Here is a 25685-nt window from a genome sequence, read left to right as displayed (position 1 = left end):
GGAGTCGAGGGGCTGGGCAGTGAACACAGCCCTGCATGCACTGAGAATTGCTGTGAGGAAAGACCTAAGGCAGAAATTGGGCAATTTGTACATTTTTCTCATTCTTACACTTACATTTCTCTGTGTGCAGACTGCTGAGCAACTGTGTCGTCAGGCTGAGCGCAGCCGAGGGTTCATCCAAAAAAAATGTGTTATTAACCTTAGATTAATCCTCTTCATTATTTATCATGCTTTTTATTAAAACCTGCTTTTGAGGGGCCCAGAGCTGTGGTGTGGTGGAGCTGGGTGGGCAGCCCTGTGTGATGGAGAGGGCAGAGCAAAGAGCCAAGGGGAGAATTACTGGGCGACGTTTTTGGTCCGGGTTGATTCCTTTAAATTATTCCGCGATTATTTAAGACCAGAAGATAAAAAATTGATCCGGTGTTCTAGCAGGGTAATGAAACGGTCTGGAGGCCCACAAAAATACAGACAGTGTATAATTCAGGTAGTTTGCCCTTAAAATAAAACTGTGAGAGAGAAAAAATGGCCCAAAACCCCAGGACCCACAGTGCAGGTGGCAGATGGGAAGGGAAGGGTGTGAAGAGGAACCTTGGGGGACATTCATCAGATAATCAGTTGTGCTTTATCATTGCCTGAATTTCTTGTAGCCATCAAAACCCCCTGTTAGTGCCACTTAAGAGAGATTTGAACACTGAGGAGTGGAAGAAAATCAGAGCAAAAAAAAAAAAACACAGAGAAATCTGCAAATTATTCACCAAAAATCAGACTTTTATGAAGTTTCTACAACAACAGTGGGTATGGTTGAGGGTTTGTACAGCAAAATGTCATTATAGTGTTTGGATATGTAAAGTAAAATCAGTTTTATTTGGGAAAAAATAGGATTTGTGTATATAAAATATTATAGTATTTGGATACCATAAAATATGTTTATTATATAAATATATTAATATGTTTGGCACTACCCAGACAGGCAGTGACACAGACAGAGCCAAGAAACTTGGCTAAAACACATAAAATCACAGTGCTAAATCCAGTTCCTCACCACCACCAGTTGCACTGCAGTAGTTGAGGGAATAATTTTCTCTCCAGGAAAAACTTCATGTGTTGTTATTACAAACTGAGATGAGCCTCACCTTGCCTTTCAGAATGTCTCAGAATTTTGTACTCTTGCAGCCATAATTTGGGTTTCTTGGGACGGTTTAAAGGGAGGATCTCTTAATTTCCTTCATTTGATTTTGTTTTCTTGCCCTGCATGGTGAAATCTAATTTTTGTGCATCACAATTGACGGGCAATGCTGCAAACCTTGTGTTTCCCACAGAAAAGCAGTTCCTGCCCGTCCAACTCGAGAGTGACATCGTGGGTGATAACACAGGAATTATGGGAATCATTAAAAGATTGGATTCATCTCTGTAACTTTCAGTAAAGCCTATAAAAAAATAATAATGTGTTGTACCCACACTACTCTTATTAAAAATGATAAATGATCCCCATTTTTTTTTGGCTAATACTAATTCCAAAATTTCATTCTTCTCTTCAGCTTTATGGTCACCATAATCTTGATGTTTTAATAGCTTTTCCCATAATAGCCCCAGAGACCTTTTTAAGTGGCAGCCCTGACTTTATGGAAGAGACTTTAAAAAAAAAAAAAAAATCAAGAAGAGTTTCTTGCACTTAAAGGCAAAGACAAAATACATGAATTCCCCAAGACAGGCAACCAGAGAACATTGTTTTGGCAAACCATAAGGTCTAATTATAATTATAATTTCTGTGCAGCTTCAGTAACTTTTTTTTTGCATCTTGGTATAATTTAGAGGAAGCTTGAAATCTGAAGTGCTGTTAGTTTTGTTTCTTGTCTTGAGCAGAATATTCTTGAGTTGATCATTGAATGCTTTAGAAAAGTGAGGAGATCTGAAGGTGATCAGGAAAAACAGACCCAAGGGGGCTGTGGGTTTTGCCAGAAATCTCTGCATCTCTCATTTTCCAGGTTTCTCTGCTGGTGGCCTGGAAATTAGCTCGAATATTGGCAAATATAGGTCCGAAATTTTCCTGCCATATTCTGGGTGAGAGAGACCTGCTTGAACGTGCTTTAAAGGGGAAACAGAAAGCGTGGTAAAATAGGCAAAAATTACATGAAAAGGGCCCCAAATTAGAAAGGAGAGGTTTGTAATAAATTCCTGAAGGAATTAAGAGTCTAATGTGTAATTAGAAAAGCACAAAGTGCCTGTTGCTGCTCGTTCTTTGTGCTCAAAGACTTCCGTGGTGGTAACTTTGGGAGACGTTTCCATCACGCGCCACCTCGGGCTGTATTTATTTTAAGTGTCTGTTTACACAGTTGTGACAAATTGCCTATGGGATGTGAGCTGTCTATCACTTCCAGAGCAATTAGGAAGTGAAACCTTATCAAAAGAAATCCGTCAGGTTTGAAAAGCCATAAATATTGCACTGGGATCTCTAAGGAAATCAAAGGGAGTTTGATACAGTTATTTATTTACGTGTTGCTGCACAAGCAGATGCACTTAGAGGTGCTCCTGTCTGTGCTATTCCCTGTGCTCTATATTCCATTAGTCCCATGTTATTTAAGAGAGAGAGAGAGAGAATTACCCAGTTGTTTTAAGTATTACATAGCAAAGGACTGCTCCTAAAATCTAATTCTGTGTGTTTTGGGCAGTTATATCTTTCTGATTTTTTTGTGATGAAAGGAAGGCAGAGCTGCAACTTCGGGTCTTTACTGTGTTCCTCGGTGTTATGCAGGCAAATTAAGAGTTTGAAGATGGCTTTTGGGCAGATTTTGATGTTTGGCACCCTAGAAATAGGTCTCTTTTAGTTCCCCCTGTGTTGGGTTGCTCTGTTTGGAGGGATCCCAGATCACCACCATTGCACAGCCCCTGCTTACCAGGGGTTTCCAAGCTGACACTCAGCTCAAATGACACAATTATTCAAGACTTGTAACTAAGGCAGAGGGGAGGAAAAGCTCCTCCAGCCATTGTAGGGTTGGAAAGGCTGTCTTGAAAAGGATGGCAGAAGGGCTCTCGACGCCTCTCAGCAGCAAAGAGGCAAGAACTCTTCAAGCCAAAGGGATCATTAGCCCAGAAGAGCAGACCTATAGAACAGCAGTGAAATATTTAACCTGGAAATTAGAGGGTTCTTAGCAATTAAAGTAATACCCACTCACACAGGGAAGCAGGAGCCAAAACCCTTGCTGGTTTAGGGTGTAATTACGAACGGGACTGTGTGACCTCCTGGGGAGGATGGGGGGGCAGGGGTTGATCCAGAAAGACCATCCCATCCTGTGTTTTTCTGTGGTCAATTCACCATTCCATGGTCAAAGCAAAATGTTGTTGGATTGAAGAGCTCAGGAGAGTTTTGGTGCAAACCTGCTGTGTGCAGAGTCACCCCAATTCCAACCCCTCTGTGCATCCCATCTGGGCAGTGATTTTTATTTGCCTGTTGCTGGCTGCTGCTGCAGGAGCAAGATAATTGATCACCAAGAGTAAATTAAAAAAAAAAAAAAAAAAAACAACCAACAACCAAACTTAACTACTTGCAGCAAATAATAGGCTGGCTGAGAAGTGGTACCTTGTTTGCTCTGAGTATCCTCTTGACATCAGCATGAGGCTCCTTATAATGAGATGCACATGTGTAAATATGATGATTAGATATTCGCTCATAAACATAATTATCATCTCTTCCTAAAAGTCTGAGCAGGCATTTCAGAATCCTGTTGTTGGAAATAAATAAATAAATAAATAAATAAATAAAAGCCAACAATCTGCATTCAGCCTCTTCTCTCTGTAAACAGTGGAAGATGAGGGCAGAATACATTTCCCGAAGTACCTAATGAGAGTGGAGGTCAATTAGAGTATTAAAATAAAAGTATGATTTTTGGTATAATTAGTGTTCCCTTAGAAAACTGCTGCAATCTTGTACCCACTTTAGTCCCCCAAGCCTTGTGAGTGTGACTTTGGCAGATGTAACAGGGTTATGTTGCATTAACCTCACCCACAAACTCCGCAGCGGCTGCGACGTCTCTCTCGCTCCTTGTTTTATTGCCCAAATAACTTCCAGAGCTGCCTTATAAAACACAGGGCGCTGTCTAATTAGTCACATAGAAGATTACAGCTGCTTAATTTAGTGTTCAGTTCTTTTGCTGATGCGGGGATTCCCGAGGAATAAAACATACAGTGGGTGATGACACGGCCTGGCAGATCCTGCTCCCTGGATCTGCCTGTAAAGGGAAAAAAAACATAAGCAAGGAGGAGCGAAAGAAGAGTCACGAGCCAGGTTGAAATGTTCATGGCAAAAAGGTGAGACTCTTGTAAAATACATCCTATTCTGTCAGGAGTCAGGTTGGGATGTTCACGACAGAAAGGTGAGATCCTTGTGCAGTGCGTCACACTGTGGGAGAGCTTGGTGGAGCGACAAGAACGTGAGATCTGTGTGCAGGCTCACAGGTGTCACAAGCTGCATAAAGATCATTTCATGGGGTGTGATATCTCCAGTTTTTCCCAATCAACCTTGTGCTTCCCAGAGCTCACCTACGCTTGGATCTTCAACGAGTACCCCACCTTCGTGCACCAGGACAACCGGCGCTTCGTGTCGCAGGAGACGGGCAACCTCTACATCGCCAAGGTGGAGGCCTCAGACGTGGGCAACTACACCTGTGTGGTGACCAACAGCGTGACCAACAGCAGGGTCCTGGGTCCCCCCACCCCCCTCATCCTCAGGAACGACGGTAGGACTGGGACAGAGAATCCTGGCCTGGGCTTGGAGAGGCTGTCCTGGGGTTTTTTTTTGACTGGCTGTCACCCACAAGTTCAGGAATGGCCTGAAATGTTCATATCAGAGTAGAGGGAGAGGTTTTTCCCCTTCATACCTCTGCTCTAGCTGGGGTTCAAAGTCATGGCCAGCTGTGGGATTTAAGGATGCTGCGGCCAAGGTTGCTCTTCCCACCACTGGGAGCAACTCTCAGTGTCAGGCAATAATTGTAAAAGAAATACGTGGTGAGAGTTGGCAAAGGACAGGAAACAAAATGGATTTTAGAGTCTGGATATACCAGTTTTGCTCATTTTATGCAGCCTGAAAGTGAACAAAAGCACTTTGTTGTTTCGGTAACTGTGAGCTCAGGCTGTATTTCCCAGCAGAATCAGGGCTATTTTTGGCAGTCTGTGGAATAATACAAAAAAGCAAGAAGAAAGCAAAAGAGGATTTCTAAATTTATACAGACAATTGATTTGTATCGTCGTCATTTTTGTGAAGATAAGAAAAAATAAATTTGCATGTTAATTCACAATTAAAATTAATTAAAATGTGTCTGTTTAAAGGATAACAGATAGGACATTTGTTCCAGAAATAGAAATGCATCATTAGCAACTTCTTCTAGAAGAAGATCCATTGTCACGTAGTGATATCTGACCAAAATTCCTTGCTTGTAAAACCAGGGCTCATTTCTGCAGCCTCCTGCTTGTCCCATGTTGACACAATTCCTGTGGGTGGGGAGCGGGGAAAGCCAAAAAGGAATATTTATGTTTGCTTCATACTAACAAATTAAGTGTTGAAGAAGTAGTATTTTGAAGTACTCAAATAATAGGACATTTTCACAAACCCTACTTGGCTGGAAGTGCTGAAGAGGGACTTTTTCAAGGGTGTGGAGAGATAGAACAAGGAGTAATGGCTTTAAACTGATACAGGACAGGATTAGATTAGGAAGGAATCCTTCCCTGGGAGGGTGGGGAGGCCCTGGCACAGGATCCCAGAGAAGCTGTGGCTGCCCCAGCCCTAGAAGTGTCCAAGGCACAGCCCTCATCCCCAGCACAGCTCACGGTGCAGGGTGGGATGTGTGGGGCTGAAATCTCACCTGCAGGAACCTCGAGGTTTCTTTTCACCTTCCTTCAGTTTATGGCAGTAATTTTTCCGGCCTCAGCTGTGAGTCATTTAGGCTTTTTACATCCAAGAGCTGCCATCCCTGTCATGGTTATTTTACCTGGACCAGCCTTTCTGCATGTTTTTTAGAGCACTGCCTGCATTACAATGCCAGGCTGTGGAGCTGGAAGCTGCAAGAGGAAAAGGTGCAGCCCTAGGGGATGGAATCAGATCCTGTGGGCAGATTGCTTTCCTTCCCCACCTGCTCCTTTTGTGCTCCTCTTTTCCCTATTTTCCTCTGTGAGGCTCCAGAGCCAGAGATCTCCTGATGGGGTTTGCTGCAGCTCTGCTTGGCAGAACTGGGGTCCCTTCCCTGTCGCTCTGCTGTGGAATCAAAGGGTGCCTCTTATCCCATTAGTTATCCTGAGACAGCTTTTCCTCCTTGGAGAGATAAATACCATAGCTGGTTGTGGGATGGAGGCAGGAACAGCTGCCACGGTCACCATGAGCTCGGGCTCTGCTCCTCCAGACGGAGGTTATTGCTGGTGATAAATACAGTGTACAAAGTGCAGTGTGTGCTGGGACAAGGATGGCTTTCCCCCATCCTTCTTAATTCCCATCTCACAAATGCATGCTGTCACCCTCTCCTTAAATATTCCCACGTAGCTCTGTGTGTTTGTGGCAGTGAGGATGTTTGCAGTGCAGGTGGAAAAGTATTTAAATACAATCTCCTGTAAATGTAGCATTGCCAAAAACTGCACGTTTATGGTTTGGGACCCGCCCTGGAATGTGCACCCACGTTCCACAGAGGAATGTCAAGCAGCTCTCCCTTTCACATCCTGTAAGTGCTGGTGCATAAAAGGAAAATGTAAGAGATTTTATGTTTTTTAGAGTTCCCAAGGAGTTAAAGTTTGGTTTTGGCTTGGGTTCTGCATGGATTGGAGTTAGTCCTGACATGACCAGCTGGTCCCTCACTCTGTGGAGAAAGGACTCTCTGAGCTGGTTTTATGTTTGGAAATACAAAATAGCTGAATGTTCATGGCACCAAAGAACAAGAACGATCCTAAAGCCTGAAATAAGGTGTCCACTAGGATTGGAGAGTTACTGTAGCTCAGAAGAGAGGGAATTTAAATTTGATGCCAGACAAGCCTTCTGGCAGCTCACTGAGGGATGTGGACTGGAGGGAGAGGAGGAAAGGGAGCAAACTGCCTTCTCCATTTAATAAAAACCTGTCTGTGCACCTTTTTCTCCTGGAAGAGCAGTGGATACCTGGGGTGCCATCCCTCCTGCAGCACTTTTGGCAGCCTCTGGACCATCCCACCCCAAAGCTGGGAGCAGCCAGGTGTTGAGAGCCACTCCTCCTGCAGTGCTTCACTGCTTCTCTTTAAAATGTGCTTAGGATTTTTGACATGAGAGTTACAACAGTAATAGTAGGAAAGAACTGAAATAGTCCTGGAATAAAATTACCATCAGCAGCAGCTGGATGGGCCAATTAAACCCTAACATTTCACAGGTGTTGTCAGGAAATGCATATCATCTCCTCAGACAAATTAGCTTCCCTCTGAATTCCTGGGACTTTCATCCAAAAGCACGTTTTTAAGCCTTGAAATTGGAAGATACAAAAGCCTCTGAAATGCAAACACGTCGAGCATCTGATGGGCTGTGACACCAGAGCGTTCTCCGAGCTCCAAACCCCACATCTGGTTTAGTCCTTTATTTCCTCCTCCATCCCTGCCACCTGTACAGCTAGAGTCAGATGTTAAATCACCCAGGGAGCAGCAGGAAAAATAAGGATTGTCTGCGTGGAAATGGTCTTGTGTTCAGGATGGAGATGTCTGAAGTGCACAGTTTTGCTCCTGTTGAGCAGGGACAGCCAGACTCACATCATACCCTATATATATATATTTATATAGGCAGGTAGTTTATCATTGTAGAGGGAGCCCTGTGAGTTTTCCAGATAAAAATCCTGATTTTTAGGTGGTTGGAATTTGCAGTGAGGTTGTCAAAGGTCACCGTCAGCAGCCCTGATGCACCTGGATATCTGCAGACTCCTTTGATCCCATCTCTGTATCCCTTGTGCTGCCTGGACCCTGCATTTGTGGGATTCATCTGCTCTGACCCAGCACTGCTCCTCGCTTGGCCAAGGGCCAGGGAGCTCCACGCTGTTGAGATTTAAACTGCAATCATCAATTAGCTGATAATCACTATTGGGGAAATTATATGTGCCGGTTTTAAGGCAGTACAGTGACTAGAAGTGTAGCCATTTATCATGAGTGTAATGGCCTTTTTATGTGCACAAATTTTTAAACACAATTTCATAAAGAGGCTGCCATGCTCCGTGATTTACTGGGGCAGTAAAAATAAAGAAATTGCCCGAAGAGTAGATGATCTCTGCACATCGAAATCCTTGGAGTTAATAGAAACCTCTATTAACTCCAGTGCTTCTAAAACTTTTCCTAATGGCTGTTTGTTCCACATTTCATTTTCTAGAAGGTGCTGAACCTCCCTTGTTATTGCTTTCCTCATCTCACAAGTTACCTGCAAAAACCCTGAATATTCAAGAGCGAAAAGCAACAGAGCCATGAAAAGAGATTTTAATCTTTGGCAGATGGCGTGGAGAGCTGGTTCAGATTCTCCTCTGGCAGTAAATGGGAAAAGAGCCCCCACTCCACGGCTGTTAGGAACAGGCCATGTTTAAAATGAATGGATTAATTGGGCAAGTAATGATGTATAGAACAGCTCTGCGCTGGCACGGGAACACTTGCGAATTTACTGCGGAATTTCAACCAGGCCTTAGCTCTCTTTTATGTTCACAGGGGTGATGGGAGAGTATGAGCCGAAAATAGAAGTGCAGTTCCCAGAAACGGTTCCATCTGCGAAAGGAACAACGGTGAAACTGGAGTGCTTTGCCTTGGGGAAGTAAGTTTGATCCATTGTTGTCGTTATTCCTCCAGCTTCTCACTCCTGTAGTTTGTGTTGAGGAGTTTTGCAGCAATTCCTAACGATTCACTTCCCTCAGCAGGAGTTACTTACTGCCAGTTTTCATATCACACAGAGGGCTTTGGGAGCAGGAGCTTGGCTCACCAAAAATAAAAATTCTCAAGGGAGGGAGATGGGACTTAATCTGTGTTTGGGCTTCTCCTGCGTGGAGGTCTCGTGGAAAACTTAAAACACATCTTTGTTTTCAAGAGGAAACACGGGCAACGCTTTCAAAACGTTTGGATTGTTAGGAAAATTATCACAGAATCATGGAATGGTTTGGGTTGGAAGGAATTTTAAGGATCATCTCATTCCACCCCCTGCCATGGGCAGGGACACCTTCCACCAGCCCAGGTTGCTCCAAGCCCCGTCCAACCTGGCCTTGGACACTTCCAGGGATGGGACAGCCAGAGCTGCTTTGGACAACCTTTGCCAGGGCCTGCCCACCCTAAAATGGCTGTATTTTCACAGCAGAACTGTGTCAAAGTCAGCATTTTAATAATATAGAATCTCCTGGTTTTAAGGCTCTTTGTTGATGTGTGTATATTTATTTTATATATATATATATATTTTATTTTTTTTTTATATATAATTATTTCATATATAACCTACCCACAATAAAATTGTCCCAGATCCTGTGCCAGAGTCTTCCCACTGACCATTTCCTCATCATCCCCAAACATGAGACAGAGTGAAGTTGGCGGGAGCTTCTCAGGACAAAGCCCCGTGGCTTTCCCTGCCAGCCTTATTTTGCTTTATTTTCCTCATTTAGCCCAGTTCCCACAATCAGCTGGAGGAGAGCAGATGGGAAGCAGATCCCCAGGAAAGCCAGGAGGCACAGGTCGAGCGGGCTCCTCGAAATCCCGAATTTTCAGCAAGAAGACGCCGGGCCCTACGAATGCGTAGCTGAAAACGTGAGAGGGAAGAACGTGGCACGAGGACAGCTGATGTTTTATGGTAAGCAGGCTGCCTGCTTCCAGGGGGGTGGTCATTGCACCCAGTGCAACGTGCAGGAAATGTTTGATGAGGTCAGAATTCTGCGAGGGGATTTTTAAAATGACTTCCTTTTCAAATGGCACATCTCAATAAGGGTGCGATTTGAAATAAAACCATAAATAAAAATGATGCTTATTAATTGAGAGTCGGAGCAGCTGGAAGGAAAACATATCACTGGGAGGACATTGGCATGGTAACAGGCTGAAAACAGTTGGGAAAGGGCTCGTTTGCCTTCTCCTGGCTGGGAGGGGAAGGCAGGTATTCCATGGGAGCATCCTGGTGCTTACAGATTGGGATTCATTATGGGTGGGTTACCCCAGTTTGTGTGAATAGATGTTAATTGCTTATAACCAATTAAGGACTCCTTTCAAGAGGGATCACTGATGGCACAGCCTGGAGAGTTGGGATTTAACCCTGTCAGAGCCACCAGAGCCTTCTCCATTCAAAGGCTTTGTACACCTGCTCTTCTCTCACTGCAGACCGAGCCAAGCATGATAAAAATGGGAAATATCAGCTTCATGGGCCCCTGTGTTGAGGACAGAAATTCAGTGTTTTCTTCCCAAATGCTCCTGATGGTCCAGCTCCACTCAGCAGGAAAGGTTGGGTTGAACTCCAAAGATGAGAACAATGTTTTTTTGGTTTACAGTAATTTTGCCACACTAAAAAAAAGAGTTTGGGAACTAACCCTCCTGGCAAAGCTGAATTGAATTTGGTGGGTAATGTAAATTTTTTTTTTTTTTTTTTAAGGGCATATATAGGGATGTTTTCAAATTGGAAATATTTCTAAAAGACATTTAATTTAGAAATCAGAACTTCCGGGGCTTCCATTTCAAATGAACATTTCTCCTTTTAAAATTGAGTAAAACATGAAATGAGAAAACATTAAAAAGGAGTGAAAGTGCAAGAACAAAGCGAAATCTCTCCCGTTAAGGAGAGAATCTGGAGTTGATTTGAGCTGGGCTTAATTTTTATAATTAAATGATTTAAAGATTCCTTTTCCTGTTCATCAAACGCTGTGTGTTTCTCCTGATTTTTCCCATGTGGAGAGTAAATTAAAAGACTCATCACTTGTACAATTTTACTCAACCCACGGCCAAAGCTGCCTCGTGAAGCAGTAAAAGGAGCCTTTGGAATACTCCCACCATAGGAGCCTTTGGAATACTCCCACCATACATATATTAAGTTATAATCTCATTACTGTAATGGATTTACCAGCCTGGATCCTGTTGCTGGAGGGCTGAGGATCCTACACAAAAGCTGCCACTGTGGCTCGTGCTGCTTCTCACCCTCAAGATGGCATTTCAGCTGAGAAGCTCAGGAATTTTGGGGAAGAGGAGTGTCCTCCTCCCTCTGGGATGGTGAGATGTCCCTGCATCTGTTCCATGGGAGCAGAGGAGTTCCCAGTGGAGAGGTGGCAGCCGGTTGTCTCCGTTGGTTACTGGTTTTAAAGATAAATAATTGCCAAAAATACCATGCTTGTTGTCTTGAGGGTGATGATTTACCAGTTAAGTACTTATCTTTCAAGCATAACTTGGGCTTGGCAGCCTCTTAGACTGAAAACAGATCTCCTAAAGAAAAAAAAAAAAAAAACAGCTTGCATTCTGGGCTCTGGAGTTCCACATGGCAGCAGAATTTTCTGGGGGAAAGTAACTTACTGTGAACTTTTTATGTACATTGTTTTACTTAATAAGCTTTCCTTTTTACATCTAGGAAATGTAATTTCGTTATTGAAATGCAGCTGTAACGTTGGCAGAGCTTTCAGGTTGCTTTTGGAAGGTCAGGGTTGGTGCCTGGCGTGGGGAAAGCTCTGGAGATGCTGAAAGAGAGCAGGTTTAGGTTGGATATCGGGAAGAAATTGTTTACAGTCAGGCCCTGGCACAGGGTGCCCAGAGAAGCTGTGGCTGCCCCATCCCTGGAAGTGTCCAAGGCCAGGTTGGATGGAGCTTGGAGCACCCTGGGCTGGTGGAAGGTGTCCCTGCCCAGGGCAGGGGTGGCACTGGATGGGCTTTAAGGTCCCTTCCAACCCGAGCCATTCCATGATTCCATGCAATATGGGCAGTCCCAAGTGCCACCTACGCTCAGTGATGTGCTCTGTCATGACATGTGTCCCAAAGATCACCATCTGGCTCTGACAGCACCTCAAACCCACTTATCAGCCTCTCTGTCTTGCATAAAACGGGAAAAATAGAAGAAAAAGTAATTCAGATTTACCTGCTCACTGTAGATAACCCAGCACTGTCAGCTCTTCCCGTGCTCCTGGAAGTTGTCAGGGGAGGTTGACTTTTGCTGTGTTTCATTCTTGTATCAATGTTTATTTTCTCCTCTGGTAGCATATCAGCGACACTGAAGTTGTTTGACATTCTTGTTGCAGCAGAAAAGGTTAATTAAACATGTGAGGTCTGTTCTTCCTCCATTTTCTGAGCTCTGGGCCCCTGCACCAGGCTGTGTTTTATTGCTCTGCTGCAGCGTTTGTTCCAAGTGCTGCATGTCCCACTTGATGGATAGACCTGCACGATGGCAACATGTTCATGTTAATGCAATTACAGTCACTTATCCCTGTTTCCTTGACTGATGTGACTCTCAACAACACATCACTTGTTTCCTTGCTGTGCCTCTTGTCCTCTCTCCCATTCCTAACCAAGTTAATCCCTGAGCAAGGCACGTGGTGAAACTCTTGGGGTGTCCTGTGCGAGGCCAGGAGCTGGACTGGGCGATCCTCGTGGGTCCTTTCCAGCTCAGGATAGTCTGTGATTGTGAATTAACAAACCAGACTGCAAAAATCTCCTCTCTTCCATCTTTCAGCAGCCAGAACTGCACATCCTGCTGCCTTCCTGACTTTGCTTGTTCCGTGCAGACCCTGTGGCAGGTGAATCCCTGTGGCTGAGGCAGGGGAGGTGCCCGGTGTGACCCGGTGTCACCACGGCCACGGCACCGGCTGAACCACAGCCTGCACTCCCAGTGCCTGTTTTCCCACTGAACTCTCAGCTCTCTCCGTGTGTTTTGATCCACACAGCATTTGGGAAGCACTCCCATTGACCTGGTTCTATTTTTAATCGGGCTGCTCATAAATTTTACATTTGATAACCCTCCACGAGGCTCTGATTTATACCCCGAGCAGAAAGCAGTGCCAACAGTTGTTTGGCTCTTGGCAGCAGCACAGTAAACAGATTACCTTAACCAGCTAATTTAAAAAGAAATTGCCTCCTCGTTCATAAAACCAGCAGCAAGGAGATGCTTATTTATTATTGACCTTGTTTCGTTCATGTGACGTTCTGATGCTGTTTCAGTCTGATCGTCCAACAGTTGCGTCCTAGAGATTGTCCAAAGTGTAGGACAAGAGGCAACAGGCAGGTTGAGCTGGTAAGATGTTGGTTTGGCTGCTCATCCCTGTGCTCAAAGCCTTTCCCACAACTGGTGAGAGTCTCATTGCCCCTTCTGGGGGTCCATCTTTTCTCCCAGGTAACAAGTGATAGGAGAAGAGGAAACAGCTTGAGGGGACGTTTAGGACAGACAGACTTATTTGTCACTAATTACAGTTCTTTGCAGCATTTTGTAAGATATGCAGCACAAGCCATTTAATTGGCTGGACCGCTTTTCACATTAAATACTTCTCAAATCAAAGTCCCACCAGGAATTTAGGCAGCTCCTTAATTTTCCAGTGAAAAAAGTCCCCTTTTCATCAGCAAGCCTGTTTTATTTGTGTGAGAGCTACTTTATGCCACTCTATAAAACAACCTCCAGTGTAAATCATATTATGCTCTTCATTATGGTTAGAGGTCTAAAAAGGCAATTTGCATAAGTGAAAATCAGGCAGTTTTATGTCTCAGCTCAGTTTAGGTCCCAAATCACAAATAATTTACCGAAAATTCAAAGCCACTTTAAATAAAACGAGTTTCTGGACTGATAAAAATACAGGGAAATTCACGTAAATAGGGCAAGTAGGTGTTATAATTAATTATCATTTACATCACTCCCTAGGAAACCCTGTTGCTGCCTGTTACAGAGGTTCCTGTTAGTGCAGGAGGGAATAACTCTTCAGTTTTGAATTATTTGCTGCCCAAGGGAAGTCTTGCATCCAGAAAAAGTCTCTGCACAGAGAACAGGTGTGCTTCTCCTCCCTTTTTCCTTTTCCAAGGGACTGATGGAAACCTGCTTACAGAGGAATCCCAATTTCTAGGAGATTTAGAAAAACTGCTCAAATTATTATCATTGTGGCTTGGAAAAATAGCTCTCGAGCAGGGAGAAGCAAAAAATACAAATAGGTGTGGGAAATGAAGTGTGAAGGCTCACAGAGCACCCTACACCTTCCTTACACCCCTGAGTAGCTGCAGTGTGGAGTATCAGGGATGAAAAATAACTAAATCCCCGAGAGCTGGTCTTAATGAACTGTCCACAGTCATTTGGGGCCGGGGATAACTGGGGAGAAAGTCATGTAATGGTGCAGAACAGCTCATGGAACAGGAGGTAAGGACAATTTAATTCTTTTTATCGGCCAGCTCCTTCAGATTTCTTCTGGTGTGCAATATTTTAGTCCCAAGCAGAGCTCCCAGACTGCTTCACTGTGGTGAGAGGCAGAAAGGAGACATCCTGCACAAGTGGCAGCATCTGGAGACCTCTCCAAAGACACACAGGCAGCTGGACATCCTTTAGGTGCAAGGTCCAAGCAAGTTGGTTTGGCGGAGGATTTGCACAGCTTTGAAGTTGTACAGATGTCAAATAACCCTTGATTAGCAGCAGAGGTCAGGATGAAGGGAAGAGAGAGCAAAAGCGATAGTTGGAGGTCTGGTTTCACGGTGCTGTGGTCGTTGGGAAGGATCACAAATCAGAGGCCTGAGGGCTTTGTGTGGAGGAGCTGCATCCCCACTTGGAGCAGTGCATCATCTGCACAAACCTCACACAACTGGCTGCACTCTTTATTTTCAATTGCTCCTCTGTTTTTCCCATCTCTTTTTCTTACTTCTCGTGCTTGGCTTTCTGGTCTTTAGGCTTTTCTGATCCTGGGCTCAGCCTCAATCTCCTTAGAATAGATATAGTAATGGACAAGTCATTCAGCCTTTCATGTGCCATTAATGATGAATTACACAGCCTGCACCAGGTCATCAGCTGCTAGAAATTGGCTTAGGAACACTGAAATCAATATACACCGACCGAGAATTGGATTCTCTGTATGCATTAGCACCTCATTTGCTTTAGTCTTTTTGGTTGTTTTGAACTCACAGATGATTGCAGAGTCCTGCAGGTTTATTTCTGGGGTTTTTTTTCTCACGTTGCTCCCACAGTTCTGTGGGTTTGTTACTCATTTCTGAGGTGATGCATCATCAGTGGTCACCTTGTTTCATTTTCAGATGTCTTTTAGGACGTGATTTCTGGTCCAGGTTTCCAGTGCCTACTTCTGCCTTTCAGTTTATTACAATGAAGGACTGATTCCTAGTGGATTTTTTTTTTGTTGTTTTAGAGAAGTAAGATTATACTTGGGCATTTTTTCATAATCACTTGGTTTAAAATGCCTCACTTTGCACTGGTGAAGACTGGAAGGTGATCAAAGGTAAATGTTTTTTTTTCTACCTGCTGCCATCATTTTTCTTCTGTCCCCCTGAGTACTAATTCCAGCCTGCTCTCATCTCCTAGGAGAGGGACATTTTCCTTCAAAGCTGCCCTTATGTAAGAGCTGTGCTTCTCTCTGAGCTTTTTCTTTCACTTTATAGATTTAGCATATGAATTTTTCTTGCAGTGCAGATGAATCCCTAATCAGCTTCCAGATTTTTCCTCCAGGATGTTCTCAAGGCCGGTTAACACCTTAAATACTCCAAACAGGACCAAAATATATTTCCAGACCCGAAAGAATTCATCTTTGGTCACTGAAATGATGCGAAGGACTTTTCCTAGACCTCTTCTACCAGTCACAGACGAAACCTTGTCATTGCCTCACATGATGTTGCTATACCAGAAGGTGTTGCAGTAGCGTGGAGCTGGTTTCCTACCCTTATTTGAATTATTTTAATTATCATGCTTGAAATCTTGTGTCGCATTTCCCTGTCCCGGTACGATCCCCGGTGACCAGCTGTCAAATTCCATTATCTCGTGGCCACTCTCACTTGGTGGCTCAAACATCTCTGCTACCTGAACCAACCCCTGAGTATTCCCCAGGATGAAGTCAGGAGCGTGGCTGCTCCTCTCTGCAAGGAACTCTTGAAAGGAGAGCTTGACCTAATTAGGAAAGTCTCCCAAAGAGCAGCGAGAACGAAGCTCCCGCGGAACAAAGGACTGCGACGCCTTTCGCTGAGCTCATCTGTCACCTGCTCTGCAGACTCGTTGTCTGCATCAGAAGTGGCTTTGGGATTGAAAATTTGTTCGGTTGAAATAACAGGAGGGGGTGAAGGGTGGCGTGGGATGTGAGGTTGTGGCTCGTGGGTGCTGCACCAAGGGGTGACGCGAATTTTGGGGGTGGCAGCTTCCAGCACTTCACGTTTCAATCTCAGCACTGCCAGGGCAGGAGGTTGGATGAGAAACCTGCAAAGTCCCCCCAGAAATGCCCTTTGCTGCCTTGGGTGACAGTTTCACTTATCTGGGGAGTCTGCCTGAAATGAGGATAAATTCTGAATTTTCTTTCCTCACCTTTCCTTTTACACTTACAGTATAGAACACACCTTGCCTTCCATGAGTTTTCTTGATTTACAGGTTAATTCCAGTTGTTTTGTCTGAGTTCTTGTGTTTTCATATGGGTAATCCCTAAAGCAGCACTGCAAAAAAAAAAAAAAAAATAATAAAAAGAAGGCAAATGGATCTGTGTAGGTTTTATAAAGCTCCTCTTACAGTATCATAAGATTCTCTTCAAAAATATGAGTTAGATGCTGTTAGAATAGTAAATATGTAAATTCAGGAGTAATTTGCAAATGTCCTTGAGCCACTGAACCCGCCGCAGTCGCTCGGCGCGTCTCGGCTCGATGGAATTGTTCAAGTTCTTTATCCACATGACAGAATTGCCTTTCATCTTCCTACATTTAAAGGCTTCCCCTTTCATACCTCTTTAGGTACAGACAATAAACAAGCTTAAAATATTACAGGGGCAGGAGGGGCAGTCAGGGAAATAAACAGTGCTCGCCTCTCCTTTCGAGCACCTCTTTTACTCGTGCCTTGCCCGTCCCTTGGAGTTCAGATGTTGGGCAACCCCCCACCCCCACCCCCCCAGCTTTTTGGGGGCTTTGCAGGCACCATGAGAAGTGTGCTGGGTGGTAGGTGTTGGATTAAACACGTCTGTCCCAGCCTCAGCACAGTTCTCAAAGACACTCAGCTCTCTGAATGTGAATTTCTTAATAATCTTAATTTTTTTCTTTTCTCTGATTACACGGGGAAAAGTATTAATCAGGTTCTTGGGGACCTCTGCTGGTAATACCTTCCTGCTAAGTCAGGTTTTCTTGTGTCCAAGCAGGACAAGTGGCCATTAAAGAAACCTGAACTCCATCTTTTAATGGTACTTTGTGAAAACTATTGAAGTTCTGTCTAGACAGATGGGGGTTATGAAGGTAACATAAGAAACTCTGAGGTTTTGTTTTATGGTCTTCAAAAACGTGTGGCAATTCTAGTGGAATTTGATTTACATGAGTTGTCTGGCTAAACTTAGACTCCATTAAAAAAAAAAAGCCAACAAAGTGACAAAAATATGTAAAAATCAGTTAAAAATGTAATGTCATAAGTGTCAGAAAGCTGCAAGTGTCAGCTTTCTCCACATTCTATCAAAATGTGCCTCCAATACCTGCTTTGGGACTTTCTGGGTTCGTTCAATGTCATTAATTCAGTGTTTGGGTCCAGAGATTTCTCATACCCGTGGAAGATGTTCCATGTGGGTATGCCCCTGATCTAAGACAGGACTCAGAGCTTGGACCTGACTTAGTGCCTATACCCACATAGGCCTGAGTTACTGGAATAACCTTAATTTCAGTGCAGAGATGGTTCTAAATTACAAGTTTTGAAGTTGGATGCTAAATTTTAGACCTTTGAAGACTAATTCATATAGGTCCTGAAGAGGAAAATGTCCCTATTTGAAGGACCAGGGGCGTACAAATGTCATTTATTCCACTGAGGCAGTAGATGATGAACTGTTGCTTTGCTTTTGTATAATGATCAGGATTTCTGAAGCTTTTTTTTTTCATTAAGAGCTTTTACCAAAACTAAAATAAAGGCAGGTTCTGATCTTGCCGCCTTCAGAAAGCAGGGTTAGACTCGGGGAAAGAAAAATACTCTTTAGCAATTCTTAATCCCATCATTAAACCCATCATTTAAACGTGCAGATGGAAAAAAGAGACGTCACCTGCTGGTTCCAAACACAAAGGCTTCACCCAGTGCTTCTGCTTTGCAGCTCAGCCCAGCTGGGTGCAGAAGATGAGCGATGTCCACGCAGCCATCGAGGACCGCGTGTCCTGGGAGTGCCGGGCCAGCGGGAGACCCAAACCCTCCTACCGCTGGCTGAAGGATGGGGAGCCTCTGCTAGCCCAGGTAGGCACCACCAGAGCCCCTCCCTGGGGCTCACACAGTCACAGCTTGGCTGGTTGCTGGGTGCTCTGCCCGCTCTCCGATCTCTGGGTGCTCATTCGTTTTGGAACGGAGAGGATGGGGGTGCTCCACAAGCACAGGGTGGGTTGGGTTGGGTTGGAAGGGACCCTCGAGATCATCCACTTCCACCCCTGCCACGGGTAAGGACACCTTCCACTAGCCCAGGGTGCTCCAAGCCCCGTCCAACCTGGCCTGGAACACATCCTGGCATCCTGTGCCAGGGCATCCCCACCCTCACAGTAAATCCCCACCCCGGTGGGCACCTCTGAGCAGCTTCAGGAGAGCTGCTGTCAGTGCTGAGTGGGACACACAGCAGCAGAGGTCCTCCCCAAAATGAAGGATCCAAGGTACAAACCTAAGGGTGGAGAGACCCTCGTGAAGAAGAAGGGGATGGCTGAGTGGGACTGTGGGCCCTCTTGCACAAAACCATCATCCCAGGTTAGTTTTTTTTAATGTATGATGTTCAGGTGAACTTCAAGCGATAATGAAACCTTGGTGTTGCTGCTGGTTTTCAGTGGTGTTCCCACCCCTCCTGCTGAGCTGTGTCCCTGTGCAGGTGACCAGGAGCTGTGGAGATGCATCCCCTGCCCAACCTCTCACAGGGGGTCATCTCTCAGTCCACGATCCCCCGTTATAACCACAAACTAAACCAAGTCACCACAGCTTTGCTTTCACAGCACTTCACACTTTTTTTTTTGCCTGCACTTACTATGAAAGAACATGGCAGCCCAGATTTGATCAAACCCCCAATACAGATTGCACAAACATTACATTTCTGCCCTGCAGCCACACAGAAAACCAATAGCTCTTTATTTTAATTTTTTTTTTTTTTTAAATGTCAGAACTCCCAGGGAGGGAGGGAACACTTTGCTGTACTTATTAGAATGGATAACACGAGCTCCATATCCTTAGGCTGATAAATGGTAGCCTGGTCTTTTTTGCCACACACTAATTTTCCTTGCTCCATGCTGGTCACTGGCAGATGCTCTTGTGCTTGAATCATGTGGCTGCTATGAACTAAAGGATCATTACATTATTAACATCTCTCTTGTTTTCAGTAAATTTCAGAGGATTTTAAGTGTTTCTCTCTGTGCTGGCTCAGATGGCAACCAGTCCTACCAGCCTTTATTGCTATATATGCTCCAAACGGCCTCAGGCTGTGCCAGGGGAGGCTCAGGCTGGACATCAGGAGGAATTTCTCCATGGAAAGGGTGGTCAGGCACTGGCAGGGGCTGCCCAGCGAGGTGGTGGAATTCCCATCCCTGGAGGTGTCCAAGGAATGACTGGGCATGGCACTCATTGCACTGGGCGGGGGGACAAGGTGGTGTTTGGTCAAAGGTTGGGCTCAGATCTTAGAGGTCATTTCCAACCTCAGTGATTCTGTTCTTCTGTGAAAATACCATTGTTTCAAATGTTTTTGAGAACTGGGTCTGGCTCTGACTCGCCACGGTGGAACAAAATGCATTTTTTGCTTCAAGCTTATCTACTTGAAAGGGATATTAATCTAAATGGTTTGGGTATTAAATCAATGAGAGGTCAAGGGAAAGTCCTCCAATTTAAATTGCATTTACCAACTACTATATTGGTTTTACCATTTAGTCTCTAACCTGACATAAATTTGGCTGGCAGACAGATAGATTGGAACATGCAAATTCTCCCTATTACTGCTATTTTTTTTTTGCCCACCTTGGTATAAAATGTAGCACAGCAACCTCTGGCTTTGTGTTCCAAGTAAGGATCTCCTTGTTTACTGTTTAATTTGCTGTTTAATCTGTCCTGTTCCCCCCAGGGCAGGGTTCAGCTGGAGCAGGGCTCCCTCACCATCACCAACGTCAGTCTGGCGGATGCTGGGATGTATCAGTGCGTGGCAGAGAACAGGCATGGCAGCATTTTTGCCAGCGCAGAGCTGAGTGTCGTAGGTAAGTTTGCTTTCCTGAGCCCTTCCAAAACCAGGAAGATCTTTGCCCGAGCAGGTTTTGCCCAGTTTCAGCGTCTGAAGCAGAAGTGCTGCTGGGGATCTTTGGCGAGTTGTTTGAGGAAGGCATGAGATGAAAACTTGAGGAAGAGGGTAGATAGGGAACAGATTTTTCTTACATCATCCCATACTCTCATATTCCTCCAGGTGACAGGGCATGGAGAGCTGGCAAGTGCATTCAGTCTCTTGCTGGTTAGAAATGTTTATGGACAAACCAAAGCACTGGTGTTCAGAGGGGGCTGCAGAGGTGACCCTGCTGAGGAGATGTGAACAAACCTCCTGTCTGAATAGACCTCTCACCATTTTAATGCTCCCATCCCAAACCTTCTCCAAGAAAAGAGCTTCTACCCCACCTCTTTTGTGCACACCTGCTCTGCTCCTGCCAGTTGGTATCAGGAGAAGCTCATGTGAATCCAAGCAGTGAAATTCCTGCTGGGAGGGAGAAGGGATTTCAGGGCAGGGTCTTCTCAGGGGTGCCCAGTGCCAAGACAAGGCCCAGTGCCACAATCTGAAACACAGGAAATGCCACTTAAACATAAGAAAAATCACTGTGAGGTTGGTTAAACACTAGGACAGGTTGTCCAGAGACATTGTGGCATCTTTGTGCTTGAAAATACTCAACATCCAACTGATCATGGCCCTGGGCAACCTGCTGTAGCTGCTCCTGGTGGAGCAGGGGTGAGATGAAACCATCCCAGAGCTCCCTGCCAGTTTGGGTGCCCTGCCAGTCTGCAGCTCATTCACAAATGCTGTGTCAGCACCGAGATGGAGTTTCAAAGGGTTAAATAGAATTCCTGGTGGCAAAACAGTGTTGTTTGCAAACCAGATGTTCAATATTAGCAGTCCCTGTTTTATCCTGAAGAACAGAGCACGGGTTTTTTTCCCCAGTGTGGCATTTTCAATTATTGGTCATTTTTTATCATCAGTGATAGATGCCCGAGTAGAAAAAAAAATTCATTTGAAGGATTGGCTGTGTTGCTGTTGGAGAAAAGGACGATAATGCTCAATAAATTAGACATCACAATGCTGAGATTTATTGGACGTGTTAGTGCATGAAAGAAATCGAAACAAACCCACTGATGCCTTTCCCATCTGTTTAAAAGCTGGTAAAAATGAGGTTTGGGAGGGAGATGCTCTCAGGAGAGGTTTAGCCCTTGCTGGTGGGGATCCCCAGCAGCACCTCGTGTCCACGTGGAAAGCAAAGATCTTGAAGACCTTGAGCTCAGAAACCTGGCAGAGAACTTTTAATGGGCCAGCTTCTCATTTGGGTCATGCAGCCTTGCTTCTGTGTGTCACCCAGATGATGTGCTGCAGATAAACGTCTCTGGATGTGTGGTTTTTTTAAAGGTAAAGCAGCATGTTTGCCTTTTCTCTGGAGCTTTCAAAGGAGGGCGACATCGCGAGCCCTCCCCGAGAAATTCAGGCTTTTAGACAGATCTGAGCGTTCAAATGGTTATTTTAAAAGGTCCTAAAGTTAAGCACTTGAGACGATGAAACGCCACTAATAGCAAGTGAGACTTAGAGCAAAAATTAGGTGAAAAAAGAGAAATGGAAAATTACGGACAGAGCTTTTCCCAGAGAGATTCTTCTCATTTATTGTTGCCAATTAGATTGCCTGCAGCCCTTAAATAAAAGCAGAAGCCTGTTGAGCTGGGCATTGTGAAATGCATATAGCAAGGTGCAGTCAGTGTCTTTCAGAATTTTCAGGCTAAATGTTTAAAAATAATAAATCAACAAGGTGGGCCTACGGTAGAAAAAAAAGAAATCATTAAAATCCTCAATTTGAAATCAAAATGTGAAGAAATTAAATGCATTTAAGTGGCAGAGGGAAGCTGTGGTAGTGTCGAGAAGTGAGCCCAGAGTTTCTAAATGTCAAATGACGACGTTTTGAACGTCACAAAATAAACCCCATATTGAGCAACTCCTCTGTCTCACACAGGACCAAGAGAAAAATAGCAAATGACTCACCAGAAAACCCAGTCTAAACTGTTCACTGCAGAGGTGGAAACAACAGGATTATTCAAACATCTGTTTTGCTCATAAATTTGGAAGAATCATCTGAGAAACTGGTTCCAGAAGTGATAATGTATTAACAGTGATACACGATATAAATAATAACCCATCTGGTGCCGAGTGCATTGGTGGGACGTGGTCCTTTATTTCTGAAGTGTTTCACAAGCCCAGTGCTGGTTTCAGATGGCTCTTCCATAGTCTTTAATAACCCACCTGTCTACCTCTGTGCCAAAGTGAAGCCAACTGCCTGTGATTTGATGTGGAAGACGAGACAGCTCAGAGATGAGCGATCTCCGATTCATAAAATCGGATGACGAGCACTATTGGATCATAAAGCCCGTCCCGTTATCAGCCCAGGATTCGGCTTTATTCAGCTCCTTTGCAGCAGCAATGATATCCTAAAGGATTGAGGCAGATGAGATGCCCTGAGAAAAGTGAATTTGCTGGGTTTTGTCTCCCAGCTGCTGCAGGTGAACTTTAGATCTTGTCATGGAGAGCACCGAGAGGGTGCAAAGCACAGTGATCTAAACTCTCATCTCACAAGCTGCAGCAAAAGAGCAAGTCAAGGATGATGTTGTGAGGCATCCAGGGATGGAGCAGGAGGTGCAGGCTGCAGGCATGGAGCTGTCAGAGAGGGTGGGGAGAGCTAGAGGGGACTGGGCAGGGATTGCTGCCACTGATCCATCACAAAACCGAGCTCCTGACAGCAAAACGTAGCGAGCAGGGCAAGAGTTGTTCATAAAACCCCTTAAGCCATCTCACCTGTTTGCTTTTTGAGCTTTCTGTATTGAAAAAAAAATTAATTGTCCTGCTTGATATAAATAAAACCTTCTGGTCACCTTTAGGGATTTCAGTGCCTGAGTCAGTCTGGAGGCAGCAGCCTCAGAGCTCTGCCTGTCATCAGGTCCCATCAAACACACCATCAGAAAGCCTTTGAGGCAGGATCAGAAGCCAAGGCATCTCCTTGCTCCCTGTCCTGCCCCCCAGCCAGACTGCAGATTGTCTGCAGGGTTTTTGGGGGTTGGTTCAATGGGTATCTGTTTGGATTTCACCAAACAAAAGTGTGCCCTGCAGGGAGTGAAAGAGCTGATTTGAGAATACCTTGTGCCCTGGTGCCAACAAGCCTTGCCTTGTTTTGCTTGGTTCAGGACCTGGCCATTGTCAAGGTGTTCCACCTTTATAGAATGAAAAGAAAAAAATAACCCATTTTTGTGCAACAGTTATGAATAGAAAGCATAAAACTGTCAACTTTTCTGGAAATATTAACATTTCTGATTAATGGTACGGGTTCTGTGTTTGTGACAGTTTTCCTGTGTACTGTTGCTTGACAAAATGGTGATCAGGACACAACAAAGGAAATGCTTGATACACCCCATGCATGTGTGGTTCTTAGGGGTGCTCCCCTCAGTAAAATGTGCTTGGTGGGGTTACTGGTTTCCCAGATTTTTAGCTAAATATACGTTTTTAACCAAGCCTTGAAGCTCTGAGGTGTCTGTTTGCCCCACTTGCACGTGGCTCATGAAGTCCAATCATTTAGGAATTCCAAGTGAGAAACAGCCCTGGAATGTTGTAATGTTCCAAAGAGTCTGAATTTGTTTTTTCCAGAGAGGATTCTGATGTGCTTTGTGTTGGTTTTCTTTTCTTTCAGCCATTGGGCCAGACTTCTCCAAAACACTCTTGAAGAAGCTAACTCTTGTGAAAGTGGGTGGTGAAGTCATCATTGAGTGTAAGCCCAAAGCTTCCCCCAGACCTACTTATTCTTGGAAGAAAGGAAAAGACATCCTAAGAGAAAATGAGAGGTAATGTCTTAAAGTAACCATTTCTTTCATTAACTTGCTCCAACCCAGGGACTTTCAGCAATGAAAGCTAAATTTGTCATTAATAGCTTCACAAAATTGACTTGCAAATACATGTGGAAACTGTTCAGTCTCAAGGAGCTGGTGAGATTCCTATTCCCACTGTGCCCTCCCCATCTCTGTGTGCTGCTAAAGCATCCCTGCCAAGAAGCTGATAAAGATGCACTCCAAAAAAAAAAAAAACCACAACTTTGCCTCTGCATTGCTCTAAATAGCCATTGTTTTAAAAAAAAATAAAAAATACCCAGGAGATAAAAATCTCCACTGCAAATTACACAGCCCTGGTCCATTACTCACTGCCCTGCAAATGGGAATTATTTGGGGCCAGTAATTAATCTGGCAGTCCTAAAACCTGACTTGGAGGTGGCTTTTGCAGGCTGGCCAAGCAATTTTTTTCTTTTTTCTTTTTTTTTTTTTTTAAATTCAAAAGGAGAGCGTTAGTAGGAAGTTGGAGCCAACCTTTCAAGTCCTCATGTGGTGTTGCAGTGATTTGTTGTGGGTGTAGGGGTGAGGTTGTGTTACCTGTCCCACTTGTGCAGCTCCTGAGAGCAGGACACAGAGAGCTGTCCCTGACACTCCTCCAGAATATGATGTGGCAGTGGGATTGTGGGGAAACTCCTGGCTTAAAGGTCAAAAAGCCAGAAATTACGGGAAATTGTTATATTTAAAAGCTTAAATCTGTCTGGGATGCTCTTTTATCTTGGAAAGTCTAGTCTTGCTCCACTCAACCAACCTGTACGTTGAAATATATACTGTGGTGGTGTGTATGGATGTGCAAAAAGCTATAGTTCGTTTTGAGCCAGATTATTAAAATATTGAACACCCTATTTCTGACTTATTTAGTTTCTTTACAAAGCTGTTGTGTGTGGAGTGTTCAGCATCACCCCTTGGGATGAAAAGTGTTGGGTGATGGATGACACAAAGCTTCCCCAGGCAGGGCACGAAGCTGTGGGAGGTCAGAGCTCTCACAGATCAGGGTATATTGATTTTCAAAACTGAAATAACCTGCTTTTCTGGTGAAGATGGTGCAGAGAATGAGAGGTGTTCAGTGCTGAAGTGTTGGAGGGTCAGCCCCATGAGGTCCCTCCTGTCCCCCCCCCGTCCTCGCTGGCATGGCTGGAGCAGAACGGGCTGTGTTCTCTGAGAATGTTCTCCTCAGCATGGCACAGCTCTTGCTCCTCGTGTGAATGTAGGGCTGGGAGGTGGTTGTGGGTCACCAGCTCCTCTGAGCAGTGCAGTGTTCAGCTCAGATGCAAACACAGCCAGGCTGGGGTGCAGGCACTCGGTGCCCGCTCCTCCTGCTCCTGCCAGGACCGGGAGCCTCCCACCTGGGCACCCAGCCCTGGATGGGAAACCAGACGTGAAACGTGCCCAAGCAGGTGTGAAACCTTCAGCTGCTTCAGCCCAGGGGTTTTTGTGCCAGCCAGATGATGCAGTGGGGACTCTCTGGCAGAGT

At 44.8% G+C, this 25685-nt stretch overlaps 1 protein-coding gene across 1 annotated transcript in view; it reads left to right on the top strand.

Annotated features, from left to right (window-relative positions):
- CNTN4 (contactin 4) overlaps positions 1–25685 on the top strand; it is a 235360-nt gene that overhangs the window by 163923 nt on the left and 45752 nt on the right. Inside the window, 6 exon segments of the mRNA XM_027906109.1 lie at positions 4530–4733; positions 8677–8779; positions 9612–9796; positions 18192–18328; positions 20175–20304; positions 24022–24172. Of these exon segments, the coding sequence (XP_027761910.1) occupies positions 4530–4733; positions 8677–8779; positions 9612–9796; positions 18192–18328; positions 20175–20304; positions 24022–24172 (910 nt within the window).

Source organism: Empidonax traillii, unplaced genomic scaffold, assembly GCF_003031625.1.
Source record: "Empidonax traillii isolate 1590-97213 ecotype Southwest subspecies unplaced genomic scaffold, ASM303162v1 scaffold1247:size388203, whole genome shotgun sequence".
Taxonomy (NCBI): Eukaryota; Metazoa; Chordata; class Aves; order Passeriformes; family Tyrannidae; genus Empidonax; species Empidonax traillii.
Note: the sequence above shows the minus strand (reverse complement) of the source record. Positions and strands in the feature narration are given on the sequence as shown.